This window comes from Orycteropus afer, unplaced genomic scaffold, assembly GCF_000298275.1.
Source record: "Orycteropus afer afer isolate SDZICR_OR568_19922 unplaced genomic scaffold, OryAfe1.0 scaffold00196, whole genome shotgun sequence".
In the NCBI taxonomy this organism is placed as follows: Eukaryota; Metazoa; Chordata; class Mammalia; order Tubulidentata; family Orycteropodidae; genus Orycteropus; species Orycteropus afer.
In genome coordinates, this window is record NW_006921783.1 from 765,270 (window position 1) to 791,561 (window position 26,292).

Consider the following 26,292-nt stretch of genomic DNA (forward strand, 5'->3'; position numbering starts at 1 on the left):
GGGGTCGCTATGAGTCGGAAACGACTCGACGGCACTTAACAACAACAACAACATCTCTATGGAAGTAGATAGATGTCCAGTCTTCCTTCCAAGGAGTGGCTGGTGAGTTTGAACCACCAGCCTTCTGGTTAGCAGTCAGATGCCTTAGGCACTATACCACCAGCGCTCCACCAAGATTCGCTAGGTATATGAATTTCCTGAAAGAGAGTAAGTTCAGAATAGCTAAGTAAATGAAGTTTAATATTTTCACAGGTGCTGGAGAAAATTTGGAGAATACAATGGCAGCCTTTCAGCAGTAAGTATGTAAAAAGGTACTCTTTTTTTTTAACTGTTTATCTTTAAAATGATGATGATTCCTAAAGTAAGCATAGTATACATGTAGCATCCATTTGTGATACTTGTTTCTATTTTATTAAAGTCACTTTTTTTTTTTTTATTTTAATATAGTCTAAAGTGCTAGAAAGTGTTTGGCTTCTGTATAATTGAAAAATCTAGATCAGAGTTTTGGGTTATCAAAAGATACTGTAGTTCCAAAGCTGAAAGAAGACATTTGTAACAGGGAACACACTGTTTATAATGCTAATTAGTCTTGGAGAGAAGAGAAAAGGAGAAAATGAAACAACTGTTACATTAGTTGCTATTTCTGTACAAGATTATGTTGTCTTTCAACCCAGTAATTTTTAAATTGACCTGAACCTAGAATATGTATAGTTTTTCTTCTTTATGCCTTATGAATGTTGATCTTATTTTTAAAATAAGGTAAAGTTAAAATATTTTCTATTTATAGATTATTCTTGTTTCACCTAGATGCCTTTTAGAGCACTTCAGAGAGAAACAGCAGGAGAGACAGGAATAAAAGCTGATTAATACCTTGTTCTATGTCTTAGAATAAATGATTATAATCAGTCTTTGGTATGGAGAGAACACGGTTTTCTTTTCCATGAAAAATAAAATAAGAATGTGAACAGTTAAACCCAAATGGAAGATATTACTTAACCATCTTTAGTAAGAAAAATATTTTCATATTTAATTTGTGAGCCATTTTTATGTATCTAATTAAGGCTAAGAAATCAAAAGAATTGACTACCGGTAAGATGGAGGGATAGGCAGACAAGGGCCACAGACCCTCTTGAGCAAAAACCAATTGACAGAGATACATAAATGATAATCTTAGAGCCCTGAGCTTTGAAAGGAACTATGCAGAAGTGGATTAGGCACCAAGTAGTAAAAAACCTGAACGAAAGCAGTGAGTACAGAGACGGTCGGAGCTGCGGACTGTCAGCTACTGTGATGGGACCAACAGCCTGAATATTTCCCAGTGGTGTTGGGACCTGAGAATAGGCCTAAAGATCAACCCTGGTGATCAACAGCTCCAGGAACGACTGCACTGGTGGCCTGTAACTAGGAAGGGAAACAGCAGGGAGGGAGATAGCCTGAGCTGTTGACTTTCCACTGTTCGGAGGGTACAGCCATTTTGATTGTTTACATGTGGCAGCCGTTTTGGATATTTAAAGTGACCGAGGCCGCAGCTATTTTGAATGTTTACAAGTGGTGGCCATTTTGGATATTTAGAGTGACCAAGGGCCAGCCATTTTGAATCTTTACAAATGGCAACCATTTTGGATTTTAAAGTGACAGCATTCTCATAAGAATAGGCTCAGGGACATAAGAATAGGCTCAGTTTGCCAAGGTTGGCAGGGATATTCCATGGCTGACAACAGGAAAGGAGACAGGTGGTGAGTGATTAAGTGCTGTCAACTAGCGAATAGAGGAGCACAGTACCCTGCTTGCATAGATAACATACAAACAAAACGAAACAAAAATTGTGGGCAAGTCACTCCAACATACAATCACCAATTAAATATAAACACAAAAATGTCACAATGCCTCGGAGACAACAGAGCATCACAGTCCACACAAAGAAGCAAGATAAAGCAGGAGAAACAGGGGACCAGGATACAGACTCAAAACACATCCTTGAGGAAGATGCATCATTGGAACTCCCTGATTCAAAAGAGTTATATTTAGGTATCTTCAATGAATTGAGAGACAGATTAAGGAAAACCCTAGAACAATTTCAAAAGACAATACAAGAACAAAAATGACAAAATAAATGAAAAATTAGAAATGATACAAAATCTACACATAGAAATCCAGAAGATCAATACTAAATTTTCAGAAATAGAGAAGGCATTGAATGGGGAAAGGAGCAGAACTGAATCAATGGAAGACAGAATTAGGGAGATTGAAGGCAAATACCTGAACACTTCTTTGGAAAGGGATCAATCAGAAGAAAGATCAAAACAAAATGAAGAAAGCCTAAGGTTCATGTGGGATACTATCAAAAGGAATAACCTACATGTAATGGGAATTCCAGAACAGGAAGACATAAATCAAACCACAGAGAAAACTGTCAAAGATTTGTTGGAAGAGACTTTTCCTGGTATGATGAAAGATGAGAATATATCCATTCAGGAAGTCCAACGAACCCCTGACAGGATAGACCCCAAAAGAAAATCACCCAGACATATCATCATCAAACTTACCAAAACCAAACACAAAGAAAGAATCATGAGAGCAGCATGAGAAAAACGAAAAGTTACCTACAAGGGGAAACCAGTAAGACTAAGCTCAGATTTCTCGACAGAAACCATGTAAGCGAGAAGACAATGGAATGGTATATATAAAACACTGAAAGAGAAAAATTTCCAACCAAGAATTATGTACCCAGCAAAATTGTCCCTCAAATATGATGGTGAAATTAGGACATTTCCAGACAAGCAGAAATTAAGGGAATTTGTTAAAACCAGACCAACCTTACAAGAGATGCTAAAGGGAGCCCTTTGGACAGAGAAGCAACAACCACCAACAACAACTGACCACTAACACACATGATGATATAACCCAGAAACCAACCCAGCTATGGAAGTATCCAAAGTAAATAAGCCTACAAGATTGTAAACAGGGAACCAGAGACACCAACTGACAAATGAGGACAACTACAAACCAAAAAGAGGGAAAAAACTGTGTCGTTACAGAACTTCTAGATGGTAGGGAAGTCAAGACAACTACAAGATAGAACGTACTGTTCTAAACTTGGGAAGAAAACTATAAATCACAGGGTAACCTCAAAGAAAAATGATTAAACCTTCACATCAAAAAAGAGGACCAGCATAAATATTCAGCTAATATTAAAACAATAGCAATGACAGAAGTGATAACACGATTCATAAACAAAATGAGCTCAGCATAGACAATTATATGGAACAAAGAAATCAACACCGTGAAAAAGCACATAATAAAAATGACAGCAACAAATTCATATTTGCTGATAATTACATATCTGGCAAGAGACTTATCTCTAAGATTTATTGCGGGAGAGTGAATGACCAAACTATGGTACGTATACATAATAGAATGCTATGCAATGCTAAAGAATAATGTAGAGTCTGCAAAACACCGCATAATATGGATGAACCTGGAGGACAATATGCTGAGTGACATAAGTCAATCACAGAAGGACAAATATAGTATTAGTTCATTGTTGTGGAGGGTCAAGGAAAGGTTTATATATGGAGGGAAACTTTCTTTGTTGGTTGCCAGGGGTGTGAGGGGAGGGGAGGGGAGGGAATACTGCAAAAAAAAAAAAAAAGCATTGACCCATGTCACTTTAGTTTTGTGTATTTCACTGTACATAAATTATATTTCAATAAAGTGCATTTAAAAAAGAAAAATCAAGAGAATTTAAGTTTTCTGCTTCTCATTCATTTAAAAAATCTTAGAGATTATTTTTTCTAGTAGCAGGTCCAAAGGTATATTCTCAATATTCTGATTTCATCTAAATCCTATCCTGTGTGCATCTGTCATCTCTTACTCTACCTGTTCTACGGTAGAATGGCTTTTGACTATGATGTAAGCTATACATAATCTTACATGCATAATTTCCACTTATATACACATACACTATAATCTGTCAAATAGTTTTTGATTAAAATGTTAATAACTTTTAAGTGATTTCAGCATTCTTTACACTTAAAGTACAGTGAATTCTTGTTATTCATGATAGTTCTTTTCTACAGAGGAGTCCCTGGGTGGTGCAAATGGTAAAGTGCTCAGCTGCTAACTAAAAGACTAGAAGTTTGAGTTCACCCAGAAGTGCCTTGAAAGAAAGACCTGGCAATCTATTTCCCAAAAAATAAGCCATTAGAAACCGTATGGAGCACAGTTCTCCTCTGACTAGTGTGGGGTCACCAAGAGTCAGAGTCAACTGGTTAATCGTGTCGATCACAACAAATTATGGATAACATTGAGAAGAATGGGAATTCCAGAATACTTAATTGTGCTCATGCAGAACCTGTACATAGACCAGGAGGCTGTTGTTCAAACAGAACAAGGGTATACTGCATAGTTTAAAATCGGGAAGGGAGTGCGTCAGGGTTATATCTTTTCACCATACTTATTCAATCTGTATGCTGAGTAAATAATCCAAGAATATGGACTATATGAAGAAGAACGTGGCATCAGGATTGGAGGAAGAATCATTAACAACCTGCGATAACGCTGATGACACAACTTTGCTTGCTGAAAGTGAGGATGACTTGAAGCACTTATTAATGAAGATTGAAGACTATAGTCTGCAGTATTGGTTATATCTTAATATAAAGAAAACAAAAATCCTCACAACTGGACTTATAAACAGTATCACGATTAATGGAGAGAAGATTGAAATTGTCGAAGACTTCACATTGCTTGGTTCTATGATTTCCACCAATGGAAGCAGCAGTTAGGACATCAGATGACATATAGCACTGGGCAAATCGGCTGCAAAGGACCTCTTTCAGGTGCTGAAGAGCAAAGATGTCTCCTTGAGACTAAGGTGTGCCTGACACAAGCCATGATATTTTCAGTCGCCCCATATACATATGAGAGCTGGACAATGGATAAGGAAGACTGAAGAGGAATTGATGCTTTTGAGTTGTGGTGCTGGTGAAGAATGCTGAAAGTACCATGGACTGGTAAAAGAACTAACAGATCTGTCCTGGAGGAAGTGCAGCCAGAATGCTTCTTGGAAGCAAGAATGGCCAGACTTCGTCTCACCTACTTTGGTCATGTGACACAGAAGGGATCATTCCCTGGAGAAGGATGGCACGCTTGGTAAGGTGGAGGGTCGACGAAAGAGAAGAAGGCCCTCAATGAGATGGATTGACACAGTGGCTGTGGCTATGGGCTCAAGTATAGTGGGGATCGTGGAGCTGGTGCAGGACCGGGCGGTGTTTCGTTCTGCTGTTCATAGGGTCATTATGAGTCGGAGATGACTTGACGGCACCTAACAACAACAATATATGGCATAAATAGACTATTAAGCGTAACCCAAAGTGCACAAGTAGCAGAAGGTAAACTAGATGAATGGGGCCTTCTAAAAATTTTTCTGTACTTCCAAAGACTTCTCCAAAAGAGAACCTACAGATTGGGAAAAACTATTTGGCAATGACATGTCTGACGAGAAACTTATCTCTAGAATTTATAGAAAACCCCAACACGTCAACAACAAAAAGATAAATAATCCAATTAAAAAATGGGCAGAAGACATGAACAGACACTTCACCAAAGAAGAGTTCCAGGCAGCCAACAAACATATGAAGAAATGCTCAGGATGATTAGCCATTGTTGTTGTTGTTGTTTTTGTTGTTATGTGCCATCAAGTCGGGCCTGACTCATTGTGACCCCTCCTTGGGTTTCTGAGGTGATACCACTACAGAAGTAGATTGCCTAACCTTTCCTTCTGAGGAGTGGCTGGTGGGTTTGAATCACCAGCTTTCTGGTTAGCAGTCGAGAGCCTTAGGCACTACGCTACCAGAGCCCCCTCATTACCCATTAGAGAGATGCAAATCAAAAGAACAATGAGATACCATCTTGCCTCAACACTAGTAGCAAAGTTCAACAAGACAGAAAATAAGAAATGCTGGCAAGGATGTGGAGGGATTGGAATTCTCATACACTGCTGGTGGGACTGTCAAATGATAAACCACTGTGGAAAGCAGTATGGTGATTCCTTCAAAAGTTGGAATTAGAAATACCATTTGACCCAGCCATTCCATTACAAGGTATATATCCTAAAGAAGTGAGAGCCAGGACAAGAACAGATTCATGCACACCCATGTTCATCACAGCACTATTTACAATAGCTAAAAGATGGAAACAACCTAGGTGCCCATCAACTGAAGAGTGGATAACCAAAATGTGGTACATACACACAATGGAATACTATGCAACCCTAAAGAATAATGTAGAATCTGTGAAGCACCACATAACATAGATGAACGTGGAGGACATTATGCTGAGTGAAATAAGTCAATCACAGAAGGACAAATATTGTATTAGTCCATTATTGTAAAAAGTCAAGGAAAGGTTTATATATGGAAAGAAATTTTCTTTGTTGGTTAGCAACAAAGGGAAGGGAGGGGAGGTGTAGTGGTTAAGTCAGTGTGTCAGCTTGTCTGGGCCTGGTTGAGTGGCTGGGCAGCTGGATGTATTATTCCCCATGATGAGACTGGTAATCAGCTCCATGGTGGAATCTACTGGGAGCAGCTGAGTGGCTGCCTTTGGGTATGTGGTCTGCTTCCCATATATAAGAAGCAGCTTTGGGAATGGTCTCTAGCTCATAGCACACTTGGACCCTGCATGTAGCTGTGTCTTTGTTGAACAGCCTGCCATGCTCTGCCGATTTTGGGACTTACATTGTCCTGCTGTGTGGGTTGGTAATATCAGGACTGTGCCTTTTTACTTGTCAACCTTGGGTTTTTCAGCCTCAGCAGCCAGCAACTGAGTCTGAGTGAAGAAACGCCTCTAGCTCCAATGGGCCGGGAGCAGGAGGCAGAGCTGGACCCCAAGGTTGAGGGGCTTTTACCCAGCCCCTAGAGCCCGGCACTTGAACTTGGACTTAAGGCCTCCAAATTGTAAGAATAAACTCATGTTTGTTAAGGTCATCCCATTTATGGTATATTCTTGTCAGAGAAGCACTAGGTAACCAGAACAGGAGGGAACACTGATAAATAGGTAGAGACAAGTATTGATTTGGGTGAAGAAAAGAGCAATGTACCAAATGTGAGTGATCAACACGGTGGCATTGAAGAAGAGGAAGACATGGAGAGGTGCAGGTGAAGTACAGACAACAAAGATGAACCCTTTTGCACATACAGTACTGCATTGTCAATGAAGGCAAACATTGATATATAGGTAGTTAGATGGGTAGACAGGCTGAACTATTAGGTATGTCTATGCAGTGATGATTGTGCCCGTGACCATGTATAGGGTTGGCAGACAATGTTTTTGCAAGTGTATTTGTATGTTCTATAAGAATTCCCAGGTATATAGTAGAGCTGACAAAGGACAAGGTTGTAGTCACTCCTTGGCCATAGATCGCTAGCTAGAGGGAGTGAGTAGTTGGACCTGTGGGCTCGGGACCATAGTTGCAGGGGACATCCAGCTCACTTGGCATAACATACTACACAAAAATATTGTTCCACATCCTACTTTGGCGAGTAGCAACTGGGATCTTTAAATCTTACAAGCGGGCATCTGGATGCAACGATGGGTCTCTCCTCATCCAGAGCAATGAAGAATGAAGAAAACCAAAGACGTATGGAAACACTTAGTCCATGCAACTAGTACACCATGTGATCCTCATTGTATATGACTATGAGACCAGAAGAACTAGATGGTGCCCAGCTACCACTGTCAACCACTAGGAGGAGGATCTATGTAGGAGATCCTGGATAAAATGGGAGAACAATGTGGAACAAAACTCAAATCATTAAAAAAAAAAAAAAAAAAGGACAGGTTTTGCTGGTCTGATAGACTGATAGAGCCTGATGGAACCACTGAGACTATTGCCCCTAGCTGCCCTTCAGGTCTGAAGTTGAACCCACTTCACAGGCGTGGCTTCCAGCCAAAACAAATGACAGGAATATGAGCTGAACATTTACATTAGGCAGATGCACTCCTTGGAGAGATCAATCATGGGAGAAGAAAAGGGCTGTGTATGCACAGGGAGGCAGCTTGCCGTAGGAGTGTGTGGGAGAGAAGGACACAGGGAAGAGATAACTGGGGGGTGGTTTGAGAGGGGAGCTGTTGTATTGTGGGAAATTGCAGTCAATGTCATGAGACAAAGTGTATGTGAGCTGCTGTGTGGAAAGTGAATTTGCTCTGTAAACTTTCACCCAAATCATGGTAAATTTTTTTTTAAAAAATTACAATATCTAATCTTCAGAAGACAGATACTGTGCTCAAGTATGGTATAACCTTGATAGGATGAGTAGAGGGAAAGAGGTGAAAATATAATCACCAGTTAGAACTTAGATCTTGTTTATGTAAATATTTATATATAGATATTGCAAAGCACACATATTACAAGATGCAGGGAAAGAAGAAATTAGAGAAAGTATAAATAATTGGTGTGGGAAGCATGGTGAAGAAATTGGTCAACATGGTAACCAGGAAATTGAGCTATTGTCTTAGTTACCCAGTGCTGCTGTAATGAAAACATACACCAGGAGTGGGTGGCTTAAAAGAACTGAAATCATTTTCTCACTGTTCAGAAAGCTAGAAGTCTGAATCACTCAAGGAAAAGAGTTCCTTGGCATTTCTTGGTGTCTGTCTTCCCACATGTGTGTCTCTGTGTCTATTCTGCTTTTTGTAACTCAGAAGTGATTAAGTTTAGGACCTATCCAACACTGGTGTGGCCTCTGTGTGACACACACAGTTTGTCTACAATTTCTAATTAAAAAGAAAGCCATTAGAATTAAGGCATCAATCGCCAGTATTAACTAGTCCATGGGCCATCACATCCTTCTGAACACAGACACTCTCAAAGTGTTAGCACATGCACAATAGCTATTATTCCTTATAATAAGAAGCACACAGCATATCAGAACAAATGCACATCCATTTGAGCATCCCTTCAACTGGAGAAACCTGTCTGGGTGGAGATGATAACTTTTCCATAGACACCCCACTTTGTTCTGCGACCTTCCTTCTGCTGGTCACCCCCTGGTCAGCTAGACCTAATTAGGTGGGCTGAAAATTTACACTAAGCATGCTCTACCTAGCACCATAGCTGAGGAGCCCACACAGTCCCTCAGTGAGCCCTTTTTATATCCCAGAGCCCAAATGGCATGCCACATAGGTAAGCAGTCAGGTCTCACCACACCTTCTGAGGCTTAGGTAGCATTGACTTCCAGGTGATCTCTCTTAGTTGGTTTGGTCCTCACTCACTGGCCTCAGTTGTCCTACTCTCAGAAACACACAGAACCATAGGCCAAATCACTACAAAGGGGTTCTATATCCTGTAATCTCATTAATGTAATAAAAAAAATCCTTTCCAACCAGGATCACATCTACAAGTATAGGACTGGATCTTTAATACAAATATTTTGGGACATGATTCAGTCCATAACAGCTAACATTTGGTAGGAAGAAGGTTCTTTAAAAATGTGAAATGTTTGAGATAAAGATGTGACACTAACAACACAATATCATTAAATTGTACATGTGAAGAATGTTGAAATGACAAATGCTTTGTTGCTTTCATATTTACCAAAAACTGATGCAATATGGACAAGATGTGTCTAAGAAATTGAAAGGGCCTTAGGAATATATGGAAAATTAATTCGTCACATTATAGTGAGGCTAAAGAAGTAATTAGGACTGACAAAGAGAATTAGTTGTGTGGTAGTTTGGTTTGTGTGTCAACTTGGCTGGGCCTGGTTGAGTGGCTGGGCAGCTGGTGGTAGTTAATCCCCATGAGGAGACTTGGAATCAGCTCCATGGTGGGATCTACCACGAGCAGCTGGGTACCTGCCTTTGGGTATGTGGTCTGCTTCCTGTATAGAAGGAGAAGCTTTGAGAGTGGTCTCTAGCTTTTGGCACGCTTGGACCCTGCATGTAGCCATGTTATTGCTCAGCAGCCTGCTATGCTCTGCTGACCTTGGGACTTACAATGGGCTGAAGTTAATGGCCTGCTGTGTGGTTTGGTAACATCAGGACTGTGCCTTTTTACTTGTCAACCTTGGGGCTTCTCAGCCTCAGCAGCCAGCAGCTGTCTGAGTGAAGAAATGCCTCTAGCTCCAGTGGGCCAGGAGCAGAAGGCAGAGCTGGACCCCAAGGTTGAGGGGCTTTCACCCAGTCCCTAGAAACTGGCACTTTGAACTTGGACTTAAACCCTCCAAATTGTAAAAATAAACTCCTGTTTGTTAAGACCAACCCATTTGTGGTATATTTCTGCAGAGCGGCACTAGGTAACCAGAACAAGTTGCATCTCATAATTGTATTAAAAGTGCTTCAATGTGGTTTATAAAATGCTTTCACATTTTCACATCTTTAATTCCTCAGGATCATAAATATTTTTCATCTCTCAATTCCTAACATCTGGCTCAAGATCTGACACTAGTAAGCCCTTATGAATTGCTTATTGAATGAGATACGGAGTGAGGCACTCAAGAACAAAGCAGGATATTAGCAGAAGAGAGATGAAGGGGACAGAACCCTCTTCATAATAAGCATAGAGCTAAAAATAAGGAATTGTAAAACATACATGCACACACACACACAGAGTTGCTAAGCCCTTGAGTACTTAAAATCGGGTTCTTAAGAGCTTATTATGTTGTTGTTATGTGCCGTCGAGTCGGACCCAACTCATTGCAACCCCTCCTTGGGTTTCTGAGGCAGTATCACTACAGAAGTAGATTGCCCAACCTTCCTTCTAAGGAGTGGCTGGTGGGTTTGAACCACCAGCCTTCTGGTTAGCAGTCAAGTGCCTTAGGCACTATGCTACCAGAGCTCTCTAAGAGCTAATAGAACTAGGTTATTAAAACAGGCCACTTTTATAAATACCCATAGGACAGTTAGATCCCTATGGTTTTAACATGAATGGTAAGAGAAAGAAGCAAATTGTATTAGTAATAGCTGGAAGTACAAGTTGGCAGACAGCCAAAGCAATTAAACAGTGACCTGGTTTTCATGATAAATTTTTAAACATATCTAGTTAATACGATAGTAGTTTTCTCATCTATGGAATGGAAATAATAATACAACCTCAGTGTTAGAAGGATTAAACGAGACTCAAATTCTTGAGCATAGGGTCTGTTGTAAGTTGTTAGATAATGTTTCTGTGGAGTTTTAGGTACTTTACACATCTTTTAGAGCTAGAGTTTTTGTTTTGTTTTGCTCTTTTTGGAAATTCACAAGCCTTGGCTTCCCTTTTCTGTCATCACCTTGTCAGAAGCTCAGCTGCAGAATATCTAATGTTTCAATTGAAGTAAATGTATGTTATTTATAGAAAAATTTGAAGGCCAAAATGATAAAAAGATTTTTCAGTTCCCATTATACTCTAGCTATTTACATAGCTAGCCATTTACATTGGGGTAATTTTACTAAGATAATTTATAAATTTTTCTTGAATATACTTACAGATACTCTGAATTTTTATTTATTTCCATGTTAATAAGAGAGAAACATATAATAAGTAGATAATATTTGTCATATAATTCTTGAATATTTCTAAAAATAGTCACCATTTCAGCTAGCAGCAAACTTCATACTTAGATTTCTTAGGTCAAGTGTGTGTGTGTGTGTGTGTGTGTGTGTGTGTTTTACTACAGGGAAATATAGATAACCTCTGTTTTTATTCTCCATATACATTTACCCCCCCCCAAAAAAAGTAATTATAAACTCATGGCCAAAAATTAATGAACATTTTTATTATTATTTTAACTAAATAAAACCAAAGCAAACCAAACTCAGTGCCATTGACTTGATTTCAACTCATAGTGACCCCACTGTTTCTAAGGCTGTAAATCTTTATGGAAGCAGACTACTTTATCTTTCTTCTGTGGAGCAGCTGAACCACTCCTTTTGGTTAGTAGCCAAATGCCTTAAACACTTCACCCCAGAGCTCCTTCACTATATGTGGTTCTCAGGATTTTGTCTTAAAGCTTTTTTCTGGTTATATATGTTGCTTACAGTTTCTACATTTCTTATTCTTTTTGAAAATTAAGCACAATATTATTTAAGAAAACTTAAAAATTCAGAAAAATAATCTACTAACCTGAAGACTATCTTTGTTTGAATATTTTATTTTAGACTTTATTTTTATTTATTTGTGATATTAGTAAACACAAAATTAGCAAACAAGTGTTCTCTTTTAAAGGTAGATATCCTTTAGAAGAAAACACATAAAACTAATGATTTTATCATTTGCAGCTTAGTATTAAGGACCTGTGTCTTTTGTTTGTTTTCCTCTAATGTCCGGTAGAGATTAGGATACTGATGGTGAGGGGTAGGGGTATATTAGGAGAAGTAGGAGGGTAGGTGGACCACAATGAGCATTGGGCTGCTTAGAGTGTCAAACACAAGGTAGGGAGGAGGTGTAGGGAACTATTATCATCATCACTTTTTCACAAATAAGGAAACTGAGGCATAAAGAAATTAAATAACTTGCTGAAGTAGTAGACACAGGATTTGAAAGCAGGCAATCCGGCATGAGAGTGTGTACTCTTAATCAATGCTATACCCTCCTTAAAAGTCATAGAATCTCAGAAGTAGAAGGAACCGTGGAGATAATCTTTGTATAGATGTGAAAATGTAGGCCCAGAGAGCGGAATTTACTTGCCCAAAGTCATATATCAAGTTCATACGAAAGCAGAAACTAGCACCTAAAGCAAAGCAGGAACTGGCATCATAACTTCTGGTCTGATGCTTTTTCCATTATATGTCCAGTCTTCTTTTCATTATATTGGCTTGTCAGAATTAACGATAACTGCTTATGGAAATGAGGCAACGTGATTCTCTTATTCTAAATTTAAAGCAAAAGTAGTCCCTGACTTAATGGGGTTACATTCCAACGACTACTCTGCTTTAAGTTGGTTCTGAAGTTAAATACCTCATTTTTCATTTAGTTAGTTTTCTTTATTATTGCCTTTTATCATCAGTAAGAAGCTCTGGTGGCACAGGGCCTAAGACATTTGACCGCTAACCAGAAGTTTGGCAGTTTATACCCTACCAGACACTCCATGGAAGGAAGATGGAGCAATCTACTTCTGTAAAGATTTGCTGCCTCCAAAACCCAATGGGTGTTGCTATGAGTTGGAATCTACTCGATGGCACTGGGTTTGGTTTTTGGGTTTTTTATTATCAGTATCTTTATATGTCCAATCTTCATTTGTCTTTGGGAGTTAGAAATACTACATCTGAGAGTGATAACATTGACAAATTACTCGCTGCAATATTGTATGTATGATAAGTTCAAAAGAAAAAAGCATGATTGTAAGTGCAGTTTATCATAACTTGAATATGTTTGTTAGTTAAGACTATCTGTATTTTCATATCAATAAACCGTAATAAAGGAGCCCTAGTGGTACAATAGGAGCTCTGGTAGCATAGTGGCTAAAGCACTTGACTGCTAACCAGAAGGCTGGCGGTTCAAACCCACCAGCCACTCCTCGGAACGAAGGTTGGGCAATCCTACTTCCATAGTGATACTGCCTTGGAAACCCAAGGAGGGGTCGCTATGAGTCGGGGCCGACTTGATGGCACATAACAACAACAACAACAACAGCAGTGGTACAATAAGGAGCTCTGGTGGTATAGTGGTTAAGGAATTGCCTGCTAAAAAGTTAGTGGTTTGAACCCACTGGCTGCTCTGTGGAAGAAAAATGAGGCAGTCTGCTTCTGTAAAGATTTACAGCCTTGGAAACCCAGTGGGTGTTGCTAAGAGTCGAAATCGACTTGATGGTAGTGAGGTTTTTTTTTGTTTGTTTGGTAGTACAGTGGTTAAGTATGGGCTGCTAACTGAAAGATGAGAAGTTGGAAACTACCCAGTGGCTCTGAAGGAGAAAAGACATGGCAATCTGCTCCTGTACAGATTACAGCTTAGGAAACCCTATGGAGCAGTTCTGCTCTTTCATATAGGGTCATATGAGTTGGAATTGACTCGATGGTATACAACAACAAATTATAATAGATGTCAGTATTAAGGAGCTATTTTATTATGATGATTTTTTTGCTGTTTTGTTTTGCAGCTCCAAATTTTTTCATTCTGATGCATGTAACCTAAATGCTTACTTATGTTTCAGAATTATTGCTATGTTTCTCATTCTTCTTTTTATTTCTCCAGTGCAGTTACAATTGGAACTGATATGCTGGAATTGGACTGCCATATCACAAAAGATGAACAAGTTGTAGTATCACATGATGAGAATCTAAAGAGATCAACTGGAGTCAATGTAAACATCTCTGATCTCAAGTACTGTGTAAGTAAAAATGAATGATATCAAGCTCTGGGCCTCTGAAATTCTGAAGAACGATCAATGCCGGATGTTGACTCAATAAGAATTTTAAAAAATTAATAATGATTAAATAAGAAATGTCAAAACATTTTTTTAAAAAACTATTCTCACTTTCTAGTGAGGATTCATATTATATAGAAACACGTCTGTGGGGACTTGCTTATATAAATATTTCAATAAAATTGCCAAATTCTTCAAATATAAAACTACTGGAATTCAACTTACTTGAAATAGTCTACAGTTTATTAGATTCATATTAAAGATATGAATTAGTTTTAGTCCAAGCATGGGAATGTTATAATGGTTATAATGGTTTACATGCTTATTATAGAACATTCTGAAAAATAGAGGGAAAAATTATGCCTAATTTAACACTTAAAAAAAGAAATGTTTTAACAAAACTGTGTGTTTTTTACGTAGCTGTGATCTCACGGTTATATATATTGTTTTGTATAGTATGAAAGGCTTTTGTCCTACTTTCATAGACATTTGAAATGACTGCTTATCATTTCATTGAGTGAATATGCTGTTACTTTTAACCATTTTTCTGTTGTTAGACTTTTGGATTGGTTCTAAATTTTAATTTAGAACACTATACTGAACATCTTTGTGTGTAAAGATAAAGTTTCTCTATGTTTATATTTAGGAGCTCTGGTAGCATAGTGCCTAAGGCATTTGACTGCTGACCAGAAGGTTGGCGGTTCAAACCCACCAGCCACTCCTCAGAAGGAAGGTTGGGCAATCTACTTCTGTAGTGATACCGCCTCTGAAACCCAAGGAGGGGTCACTATGAGTTGGGTTCAAGTCATCGTCAGTGAGTTTGGTTTGGTTTTTGGATATTTATATTTAGATATTTATATAAAGTTATTCTTAAAAATATATTTATAAATACATATATAAAAGGATTTTTAAGGTATTTATATGAAGTTTTGTCTGTATTGAAAACTAATTCCTTAAATAAACTCTCAGAAAGGAAATTATTGCATAAAAGATTAGGAATATTATAGTGTCTTTTAATATGTAATGCAAGTTGCTATTACCAGCTTAAAAGAGTTTAAGTGAATTCTAATATTTGACATGTTAGAAGAATTCCCATTTGCTGTACCTTTGCCACGATTGAATATTATAATTATACCAATATTTTGCTACTTTGCTAGATGAAATTTTAATATGAATTTCTTTACATATAAGTGAATTTAAGATTTTTCTCTATGATAATAATTCTTTTTCTTTGAATTATCTGTTCTTGACATTTGTCTACTAAATTTTTGTGTAAAGAACAGAATTCTTTTTCTTGTAGGTGATAGAAGTACGTAATTACAGGGAATAATTTGCTACTGGGGAGGTTCTAAGGTGCCCTGGTGGCACAGTGGTTAAAGCACTTGGCTGCTGAGTGTTCGGTGGTTTGAACCCACCAGCTGCTCCAGGAGAAAGATATGGCAGTCTGCTTATGTAAAGAGTTACAGCCTTGGAAACCCTATGGTGCAATTCTACATAGTGTCCTATAGGGTCACTATGAGTGTAATAGTCTCCATGGTGGGGGGTGAGGGTGGGGGTGGGAAGGAGGTAGAGGTGGGTAGGGAAGCGGTGGCATAGTGCCTAAGACATTTGACTACTAACCAGAAGGCTGGTGGTTCAATCCCACCAGCCACTCCTCAGAAGGAAGATTGGGCAATCTAATCTACTTCAGTAGTGTTACTGCCTCGGAAACCCAAGGAGGGGTTGCTATGAGTCGGGTCCGACTTGGCGGCGGTGAGTTTAGTTTTTCTGTGTAAACATACGTAGTGTTCTTTTATGTTTTGAAGAAGCAAACGTTTACTTTCTGTCTTAATGTAAGGCACTAAAATACTTTTATTTTGGAGGAGCTAACTTCTTTTAATTATATCTTTTAAAGGAGCTCCCACCTTACCTTGGCAAATTGGATGTCACATTTCAAAGAGGTAATAGTTCCCGTTTTCATCTTGAACATATACATTAAAATGTATTTATGTTGAGAAGCCGATGTACATGTATGTTCTTTTGTCATAATAAGTTCTGGCTAAAAGTACTGCATTCAAAGCTTGCTCTCTCAGCTCTTCAAATCTGATACCTTGATGGTCATCCGACCCTGAGATGATCATGCCCAAAGATTTAACTGACTCATTTTGTTATGTTCACGTACGGTTAATTTAAACCTGAGTACTAATTATAATAAGAAACCCCAAAATTAGGGATACTTTGAAGCTTCACATTCTAAATACTGCTCTAACGTGTAATAATCTTCTCTCATAAATAAAAAGGATTAAAAAGGATCCTTTTCAGATGGTTACTGATTCCATAACATTTGGTTCTGTCATTTAGCTGCTCTGTATTTTACGTTTATAGTTCTGTTACTCAAATAAACCATCCATTTCCTAGTCATCTTCACTTTTTAATCACCAAAATAGCAATTTTTTCTTTTAAAGAAACATTTCTCACAAAAGTACATGCCCCTTGCCCCAGTTCATTAGTTACTGCAGATTGGAGTAGAAAAGATGTCACCTTGAGATGCAGGTGTTGAGCAAGTATATTTGTATCATAACACAAATCAGCCTCACGTTATGAGTAATTCAGATGAATACCTCATTAAAACTATAAAATACTCTACATGTCATGGACTTTGGTATGGCTTGCAAATAAATAGTTGAAACCTGGCTTAAATGTCAAGAATCTCATTACTAATTTTCGAAATGAACTAACTGCTCAATGAATTAGGTTTAAAGTTGGGCATTGCAATTCTTCTTGATAGGAAAACTTTAGAAAGCCAAATAAAAATCAGAAAATTGTTTAAATTATCTATCTCTAAAGTATGTTTAGGAGCTCTTAAGTCTGGTGGGTGTAAAACACCCATCTAGGTAAGTGTCATTAAGCTGTGTTGGTTTAAGGAAACAGTTTTTTCATTTTTTGTAATTAATAGGATTATACTTGCTAAGCAATCTTGGTATTTGTGTCAGTTGTAGACATGAAGTGAAGATTTTCATACTTGTTCCTTTATACAATAGAACCAAAGCCCACAAAGATTAAAATATCCTTTGAGGAAAGAAATCCATTTTAATTTATTGCTGATTTTATATCTCCCTCATAAAGTCATAAAACTTTTGAATGTGAAGAGACCTTTAAGATCATCTAATCGTGTCTCTTCCTGTTAATGATAAGTAAACTGAGGCCTAAAGATGCAAATCACTTGATCAAAATGATATAACAAGTAAATGACAGAACTAAGATTTGAAACTAGGCCTCCTCCTCCCAAGGCCAATGTTCAGCTACACCATACTGCTTCTCTGTCTGAACAGTCCTGTCAGATGCCATAGTGATAGCAATAACTTGTCCTCTTCAAATTTCAGACAACAATAAAGAGTATAAACTTTCATTCATACTTCATTTAGTTCATAACTGTGCCTCAAATATTAAGTTTAATGCATTTGAAACAGACCTATATATATGTTGTTGTTGTTGTTGTTATGTGCCGTCGAGTCGGCCCCGACTCATAGCGACCCCTCCTTGGGTTTCCGAGGCAGTATCACTACGGAAGTAGGATTGCCCAGCCTTCCTTCCGAGGAGTGGCTGGTGGGTTTGAACCGCCAGCCGTCTGGTTAGCAGGCAAGTGTCTTAGCCACTATGCTACCCTATAGGGTCACTATGAGTGTAATAGTCTCCATGGTTATGTCCAAGTTGTGGGATTTTGGATGATTTTTCTTTTATATACTTTTCATCATTTTGTAATTTATATACATATAGTGTGTGTGTGTGTGTGTGTGTATATATATATTTATACACTATATGTATATAAAAAAAATCACTGCCGTCAATTGGGTTCTGACTCATAGCGACCCCTCCTTGGGTTTCTGAGGCAGTATCTCTACGGAAGTAGATTATCCAGTCTTCCTACTGTAAAAACTTGTATTAGTCAGAAAGTTACATTTTTTCACTCTACTCCCCTGCCTAGAACTCTTCCTTGCTTTTCTTTAAACACTGGAGAGAGAGACTATCAGTTTTTAGAAGAATACATTTTTCAGGCCTCTTGCTCTCTTTGTGGTTCACAATTTTAATAGAGAAGTAATTAAGTGTTCTCTTTTAAAAGGTTGTTTGGTGGGCCACATGCTACTTTAAAAAGTAAGTGTAAAGAAGGAATATAAAAATATGTTAACTAAAAAGTTTGTTATTATCTATCTTACTTCAAAGTAGCCTTTTGTCATGGAAAATACATAATTTGAATAATCTAGAGTTGACTGTGATTATCAGTTTTAAAGTTCTAACATGCTGTAGGGGCCACTTCGTACATTCCATCACCCGGTCAGTCCTATGACACACTCCTTGACTGTCATTCCTGTTTTTCTGCATTTTTCCCTCTTTCCTTTTTGTAGTCCCCCATTTCCCAGCTGGTTATTTCCTGCCCAGAACACTACTGGAGACAAACTTCTGTTTTTCCAACTCTTTTCTATACCCCATCGAGTTCAGGCATCTAATTTAAATATCTTCACATCTCTGTAGCACACATTTTTTTTTCTTAGCACACATTTTAATTGTCTTGTTTTCCCATTAGTAGGTGCAGTCTTACTCTTTTCTATTCTTTTTTAAATTGTGATTTGTGTGAAAGTTTACAGATCAAATTCATTATCCAATACAGCAGTTCATACACATTTTGTTTCATGACATTGACTGCAATCCCTACGATGTAACAGCTCTCTGCCCACATCCTCCCTGTATTTACCTCTTCCCTATGTCCTTCTTTCCTATGCATTCCTGCCCCCTAGCAACCTTCTTGTACAGATACTGCCCTCTGTTCTCCCATGATTGATTGTTCTAAGGAGTGTATCTGTTTGCTGTAAATGTTTACCCAGTATGCCTGTTATTTGGCTGGAAGCCATGGCAATGAGTTCAATTCCAGGCTTGAAGGGTAGCTAGGGGCCATAGTCTGGGGGAGGGGGTGTCTCACCATGCTCTACAGACTAGTAAACCTTTTTTTTTTTTTTTAAATGATTTTGAATTTTGTTCCACATTGTTCTCCCACTCTATCCATATCTCCTGCTCTGATCCCTTTCCAAGTGAGTGGTTGACAGTGGTAGCCAAGCACTATCTAGTTCTTCTGGTGATGCAGTATCATTCTTATTGCATAATATGTCATTTTACTGCTCCAAAGTTGGTTCTGTTTGAGTGTTTTCTAAGTTTCTTGCATACATTTTAATTGAGTGTGAATAGGTATTGTCCCATGGCAATTCTCTTTGGTTCTAAATTAATTTTTTTCACATTTAGATGCTAATAAAAAATTTTTTATGTAACTACAACAGTGCTGTCCAATAGAACTTTCTGCAGTGATGGAAATGGTCTGTATCTGGACCAGGCAATACAGTAGCCAATAGCAACAACACATGGCTACTTAGTCCTTGAAATGTTGCTAGTGCAGTCAAGTAACTGAATTTTAAAGTTTATTTAATTTTAATTAATATCAACTTAAATAGCCCCATGTGTCTATTTATAATACTCCCCTGAAAGTTCAAATGGTTCACACACTTGCTCCTAACCAAAAAGTTGGAGGTGCCAGCTCACCCACACATGCCTTGGGAGAGTGACCAGTGATCTTCTTCTGAAACATCAGCCATTGAAAACTCCGTGAAGCATGGTTCTAGTCCGACACACTTGAGGTTGCCATGAGTCAGAATTGACTTGACGGTAATTGTTTTTTCATGTGGCTAGTGGCTACTATATCGAGCAGAGAAGAACTAGAATATTATGTTCAGATTTTTCAGATTATAAGTGGCAGAAACCAGTGTATCAGCTTGTAAGTATTTGTTTTTACTTAAGTGAAAAAAATCAGGTTAAAATTTGTAGACACACTATATTACAACTGTATTAAATTATGCATAAGAAAAAAAGAGGACAGGAATTGTACCAAATAGTCTCCATGGTTATGTCCAAGTTGTGGGATTTTGGATGATTTTTCTTTTATATACTTTTCATCATTTTGTAAATGTCCTACAACTTTTCTAAATATCCTATAGCTTTTCTAATCATCAAAAAAATAAGTTATCTTTTAAAAATACATTTAAAATCTTGCTTTCTCAGCATGCCACTGTGAAGGAAAAGATAACCGAATTCCATTACTGAAAGAAGTTTTTGAGGCCTTTCCTAACACTCCTATTAACATCGATATCAAAGTCAACAACAATATGCTGATTAAGAAGGTACTTAAGGCATTGCCTCCTCTGGGTGTGTTGCACCAGTTTTCATCAACTAAATAAGGCTAGAATAGGTGACTGCATAGATTGACAGTGGTGAAGGAAATGCGATACTGGAGAGATCAGTATTGTTTTAAATAATACCCTGGTAGAAGAAAGAGATCACTTTACTGTAGGAGAGCCTGTTTTCAGAAGGTTGTCAGGTCTTAGTCATGGAGAAAAGTGAACCAATCATACTGGCATTTACATAATTAACTTCTTGTTTAACTTGTTTCATTTGTAGTTAATGTCAGATTCTCAAATAGTTGTATACTATCAAATTGTATAATGGCAAAATGTTAATAATTCCTTGTATTTTATAAAGTAATCTGAATTTACATAGAGGTTCTTCTAAAATTTTAGACTGTCCACTGGCAGATAGTGAATTGTAAGTTGTTGTTAGAGTGAAATAATGTAAATGGATTAACAGATACATGCATTAAATTTTGGATTTTCACTTGTAGGTTTCAGAATTGGTGAAACAGTATAAACGAGAACACATAACAGTGTGGGGTAATGCCAGTTACGAAATTGTAGAGAAGTGCTATAAAGAGGTAAGCTTTAAAAAAAAACCCGAAAAACAGAATGACCTATCTTCGTTATTGTTGTATGTCTGTAAGTGATAGGTTATTACAGTAATACATTTTTTTCAAATTATCTATTTCATAGCCTTGATACAAAGAGCAGTGGTGCTGGGTAGAAGTAACTAACCAGAAGTTTACTAATAGAGATAATGTATTGAACTTTGCAGTTTAAGTTCGGTGTAACTGGATTGGTTCACAGAATTACTTTTTTTCAAACATAAGTATTAATTGTTTATCAACATTCTGTTATAAAACAAAATATGATTTCTGTCTTTTAATTTTTATTCCTTAGTAGGTTATTGAAATTTCTTGTGTAAGTTTAGATTAAGGAAATGTGTTCAGTCCCTCAACTCTATAACCCAAGCTTCTCTTTACCCTGTTCCCCAAATAGGCTTAACCAAATTAAGCCAGGATCATGATTATCAGGTTGGATATAAAAGCAGAGCTATCCCCCCCACTGAAAAATTTTCTAGTGAAATATGTCTATAAAAAATTAATTTTTGGAAAATGTAGAACACAATTTCAAATTCTCATGGACTCCAGACTTTCTTAGAGCCGTGGGCGCTAGATGAACCCCTGAAACTATTGCCTGAGATAATCTTTAAACCTTAAACCAAAAATATGTCCTAAAATCTTCTTAAAACCCAACATTAGTTTAGCTTAACTAGTAAGAAAAATCTCAGCCTTGAGCATTATGCTCTTTGAAGAACTATCTGTATGATATCAGATTGACAACAGCAACTCCAAAGATTAGATAGGAGCCTTACAGGTCAGTGTATTTATATTAATGGTGGAGGAACAACTGAGAAAAGGAGGATGAGAATGGTTGCAGAACTTGATGAATGTAGCCAGTGTCACTGAATTATACGTGTAAAAACTGTTGAATTGGTGTATGTTTTGCTTTTGCTGTGTGTATTCTTAACAACAGCAAAATAAATTTTAAAATGTGATCTATTTTATGCATGCAAACCTACATAATCAGATTTAGGTATATGATCAGCTAAGAGAATTTGAAATTCAAAATGTTTAATCTTAAGAATTGAAGACACTTTTCAGAGTACAAATGACAGTATAGAAAAAATATCAATTCTCAAATACAGAGAACTTCCTTGGTAAGGCCTTCTCCTTCCTAGCAAAGAGCGTAAAAACAGATCCAAGATCAGCACCATTTCTGTTCAAAGAACAGTTGAGGTCCTCTTTAAGACTAATAAGTTTTATTTATGTATAGCAAACTCTATGAGAACCCAACATAGTGTCTGTAAAAGCCCTTAATCCCTTTTAAGGGATATAGGGTTTATTTTGGGGGTAATGAAAATGTTATCTAATTAGATAGTGGTGATGAATGCACACTATTGTTAGGTGTACTGAAAGCCACTGAATTGTACACTTTAAAATGGTTTAAATGGTGGATTTTATGTTATGTAAATACTAATTTTAAAATAACTGTCACCCCACCCCCAATGTTTTAGTTAATGAAAACTAAATAAAATCTGTAGTCTGAGTAACAGTAAGGTATCCAGTGTCAAGTCCTGATTTTGATACTGTATGACTATTACATCAGATGTCCTCATTCAGGGAAGCTGGGTAAAGGGAATATACAGTGCTACTATTTTATAACTTCCTGTGAGTGTGTACTTATTTCAAAATAGAGGCTTCACTTTTTGCCCAGAATCATAGAATTTTTCCTTTGCTCACACATACTTCCAGAAGCCTTTGGCTTTTTATCATTTTAGAATTTGAAAACTCCAAAATTTTCAGCAGTTATTTTCAAACATCACAGTAAAAATGCCTTTATAATATTTGTCAGTCATATTAACATGCTGTACAATTAAGTAATGCATCTTTTATAATTATTCAAGTATGATTTATAAGAATTACAATAGCCTTTTAATTTCTGTTGTTGTGTTGTTGTTTGCCGTCGGAGCTCTGGTAGCATAGTGGCTAAGACACTTGCCTGCTAACCAGACGGCTGGTGGTTCAAACCCACCAGCCACTCCTCAGAAGGAAGGTTGGGCAGTCCTACTTCCATAGTGATACTGCCTCGGAAACCCAAGGAGGGGTCGCTATGAGTCGGGTTTGACTCGACGGCACATAACAACAACAACAATTTAATTTCTAGGTATTAGGAATTAGAAATACAAAGATAAAAGGAAGGAGTACAGACAGTGGTCAGGGGAAAATATGTGGCATTTATTCTCATTGAGTGACTTTTTCATTCATTTGTACTGGTGCAGTGGTTCTTAAACTTGGCTACACATTGGAATTAGTGGAAGAATTACAAAAAATTCTGATTTAATAGATATGGGATATGACCAGTAGTTAAACATTTGCCAGCATACTATTCCCTCTACCCCACTACCCTAGCCTTGAGTGGCTCTCCAGAAGTAATGGTTATTGTTTTTAGGACTCTGGTTCCAAAGTTGTGTAAGTTTTGAGTGGTCAGTCCCTAAAGCTTTTTTCCATAAGCTGTTAGTACTGTGTGTTTTTGCAGAACTCAGGATTTTTTCAGGGATTTGTATAAGATGTTATAGCTGAAACCTCTGTATTTCAGTTACCTGAAAAACATTACAAAGCAGCATGTGACCAAAAGGGACAAAATAAATCCTGTAACTTATTTATTATTTTTTTAATGAAGTAGGTGATTTAGAACTAATTTTTAAAAATAAAGTACTTTGTTATTTACATGATTTTGGAATATATTTTACATTAAAAATTCAATTTTACCATACTTTTTATTTTTAAAAATTCAGGAAGCTTGCATTCTAAAGATTTTGAGTTAAATTACATTTTGCATTAGAAACTTAAAATGGCGGTTAGATACTTGGACTAGCTTACAAAATCCTATTTATATTTGACCCATGTTGTAGCTGAAAGATGATGCATTTGCAACAGTATTGACCTATATCTCTCTATATAGAGATACATATTTTTTTCTTTAAATTCTGTTTATTTTGTTGTTGAAAAGATGCACAGTGAAACAGGATATATATATATTTAAATAGAAATAAGTTACTGAGTATTCATACTTTCACCTCTTTATCTTGTGCTATTAAATTTCAGCATGTTAAGTTTCTAGTTATAACAGCTGTCACCAATGGACAATGCATCTGGGTTGGCAAAGAATTTTATTTCATGTTAATACTTAGTACTGACAAAGATTTATTCTATTCTCATACATAGCTAGTGGGGAAATTAATTGGAACAATCTTTCTGGAAAGTAACTTGATAATATATATCAAAAGTATTTTGTTTTGTGATTTGGGTGAAAGTTTGTAGGGCAAATTGGTTGTTTTCTGACATTGATTCTAATTTCTACAAAATAAGAGCCTTCTTCCCAGTGTTTATTGTTTCCATTTGTCCTTCTGTCCAAGGTTATGCAAAATTCATGCTCCAGATTTGGGGTTAAATATTTTTGGTCTTTCAAGAGAGTTAACACCCAGCTCTATGTTGGGGATCCTGTCCCTTAACCAAAGTGACCAGAGTATTCTCACCATGCTAAACAGGGTTGGAGATATCCATGCCACTCTGCCTGTTGGCTTCCAATAAGCTCTTTTTCTTTTTTTTTTAAAACTACTTACTATGATTTGGTTGAAAGTTTCCAGAGCAAATTGGTTTTCCATTCAACAGTTCAGGCACATTTTGTTTTACAACATTCATTGCAATCCCACAATGTAACAGGACTCTTCCTATTTCCTCCTTGTGTTTACTGTTTCCATTTGTCCTCTGTCCTATCCTTTCCTGGCTTCTGAGCTTTACACCTTTTGATCTCATATGGTTGATTGTTCTGAGGAATGCATACCTCCCTGGTGTTCACCTTATAAGCATTTCTATTGTTTGGCTGAAGTTCAGCCACAGGAGTGAGTTTAGTTTAAGTCCTGAAAAGTATCTAATGGCAGTAGTTTCAGGGGTTCCACCAGTCCTATCAGGCCAGTAAGCCTAGTCCTTTTTTATTATTTTGAGTTTTGTTCCGAATTTTTTCCCCGCTCTATCTAGGACCTCTCATTGTGATCCCTTCCAGAGTAGTCAGCAGTGGTAGCTGGGCACCATCTAGTTCTTCTGGTCTCCAAGTCATGGAGGCTGGGTCATAAGCTTTTCAGAATGCACATGCTCTTTAGCCCATGATTCAGTTTCTGGATATTTATTGTTATCTCATCAGCTGTTAAACTTTACACTGCCAAGACCTTTGTTATCTATAGAGGAAGGAGCTGCAATAGTTACTAAGTACTGATGTTGCCATGTTTGTATTCTGTAAAGGTGAATCTTCTGAGCCAGTTAAAACACCCTCTAAAGAAAGGCCTGTCAGTGTAATTATTTTGGGGCCATTGTTCCACCAAAATTATTTAATTATTTAAGGTAAAGCCTATGAAAACCACTGGAGTTGATGACAGAGAAAGCAGTTGAAGTAGGATTGTCGAATCCTAAAGAGCAGCCTATTGTACTTATAGATATAATGACTCACATACCCAAAATTGCTCATGTAGCTATAGCTGAACTTGGTAGTTGCTTTGGATCTAAAAGCCTAGTTCTAAAAGTCTTACAGAAGAGGCAAGTATCGTTATTCCTGTACTTGGAATTGTTGTTGTTGTTAGGTGCTGTCGAGTCATCTCCGACTCATAGCGACCCTGTGCACAGCAGAACAAAATACCGGCTGGTCCTGAGTCAGCTCCATGATTCTTGCTATACTTGAGCCCATTGCTGCTGCCACCATGTCAATCATCTCATTGAGGGCTTTCCCCTCTTTGGTTGACCCTCCACCTTACCAAGCATGACATCCTTCTCCAGGGAATGGTCCCTTCTGACAACATGACCAAAGTATGTGAGACGAAGTCTGGCCATTCTCGCCTGCAAGGAGCATTCTGGCTGCATTTCCTCTAGGACAGACCTGATAGTTCTTTTAGCAGTCCACAGTACTTTCAGCATTATTTGCCAAGACCATAGCTCAAAAGCATCAATTCTTCTTTGATCTTCCGTATTCATTGTCCAGCTCTCACATGCATGAGGCGATTGAAAATATGATGGCTTGTGTCGGGCTAGCACCTTAGCCCTCAAGGAGACATCTTTGCTCTTTAGCACTTGAAAGAGGTCCTTTGCAGCCAATTTGCCCAGTGCTATACATCATCTGATGTTCTGACT

At 37.5% G+C, this 26,292-nt stretch overlaps 1 protein-coding gene across 1 annotated transcript in view; it reads left to right on the plus strand.

Moving 5' to 3' along the window:
* Positions 1-26,292, plus strand: part of GDPD1 (glycerophosphodiester phosphodiesterase domain containing 1) — a 53,248-nt gene that overhangs the window by 15,848 nt on the left and 11,108 nt on the right. Inside the window, exons 2-6 of the mRNA XM_007947856.2 lie at positions 253-295; positions 14,171-14,306; positions 16,237-16,282; positions 20,424-20,542; positions 21,040-21,129. Coding sequence (XP_007946047.1) covers positions 253-295; positions 14,171-14,306; positions 16,237-16,282; positions 20,424-20,542; positions 21,040-21,129 — 434 coding nt within the window. The remainder of the gene's footprint in view (positions 1-252; positions 296-14,170; positions 14,307-16,236; positions 16,283-20,423; positions 20,543-21,039; positions 21,130-26,292) is intronic.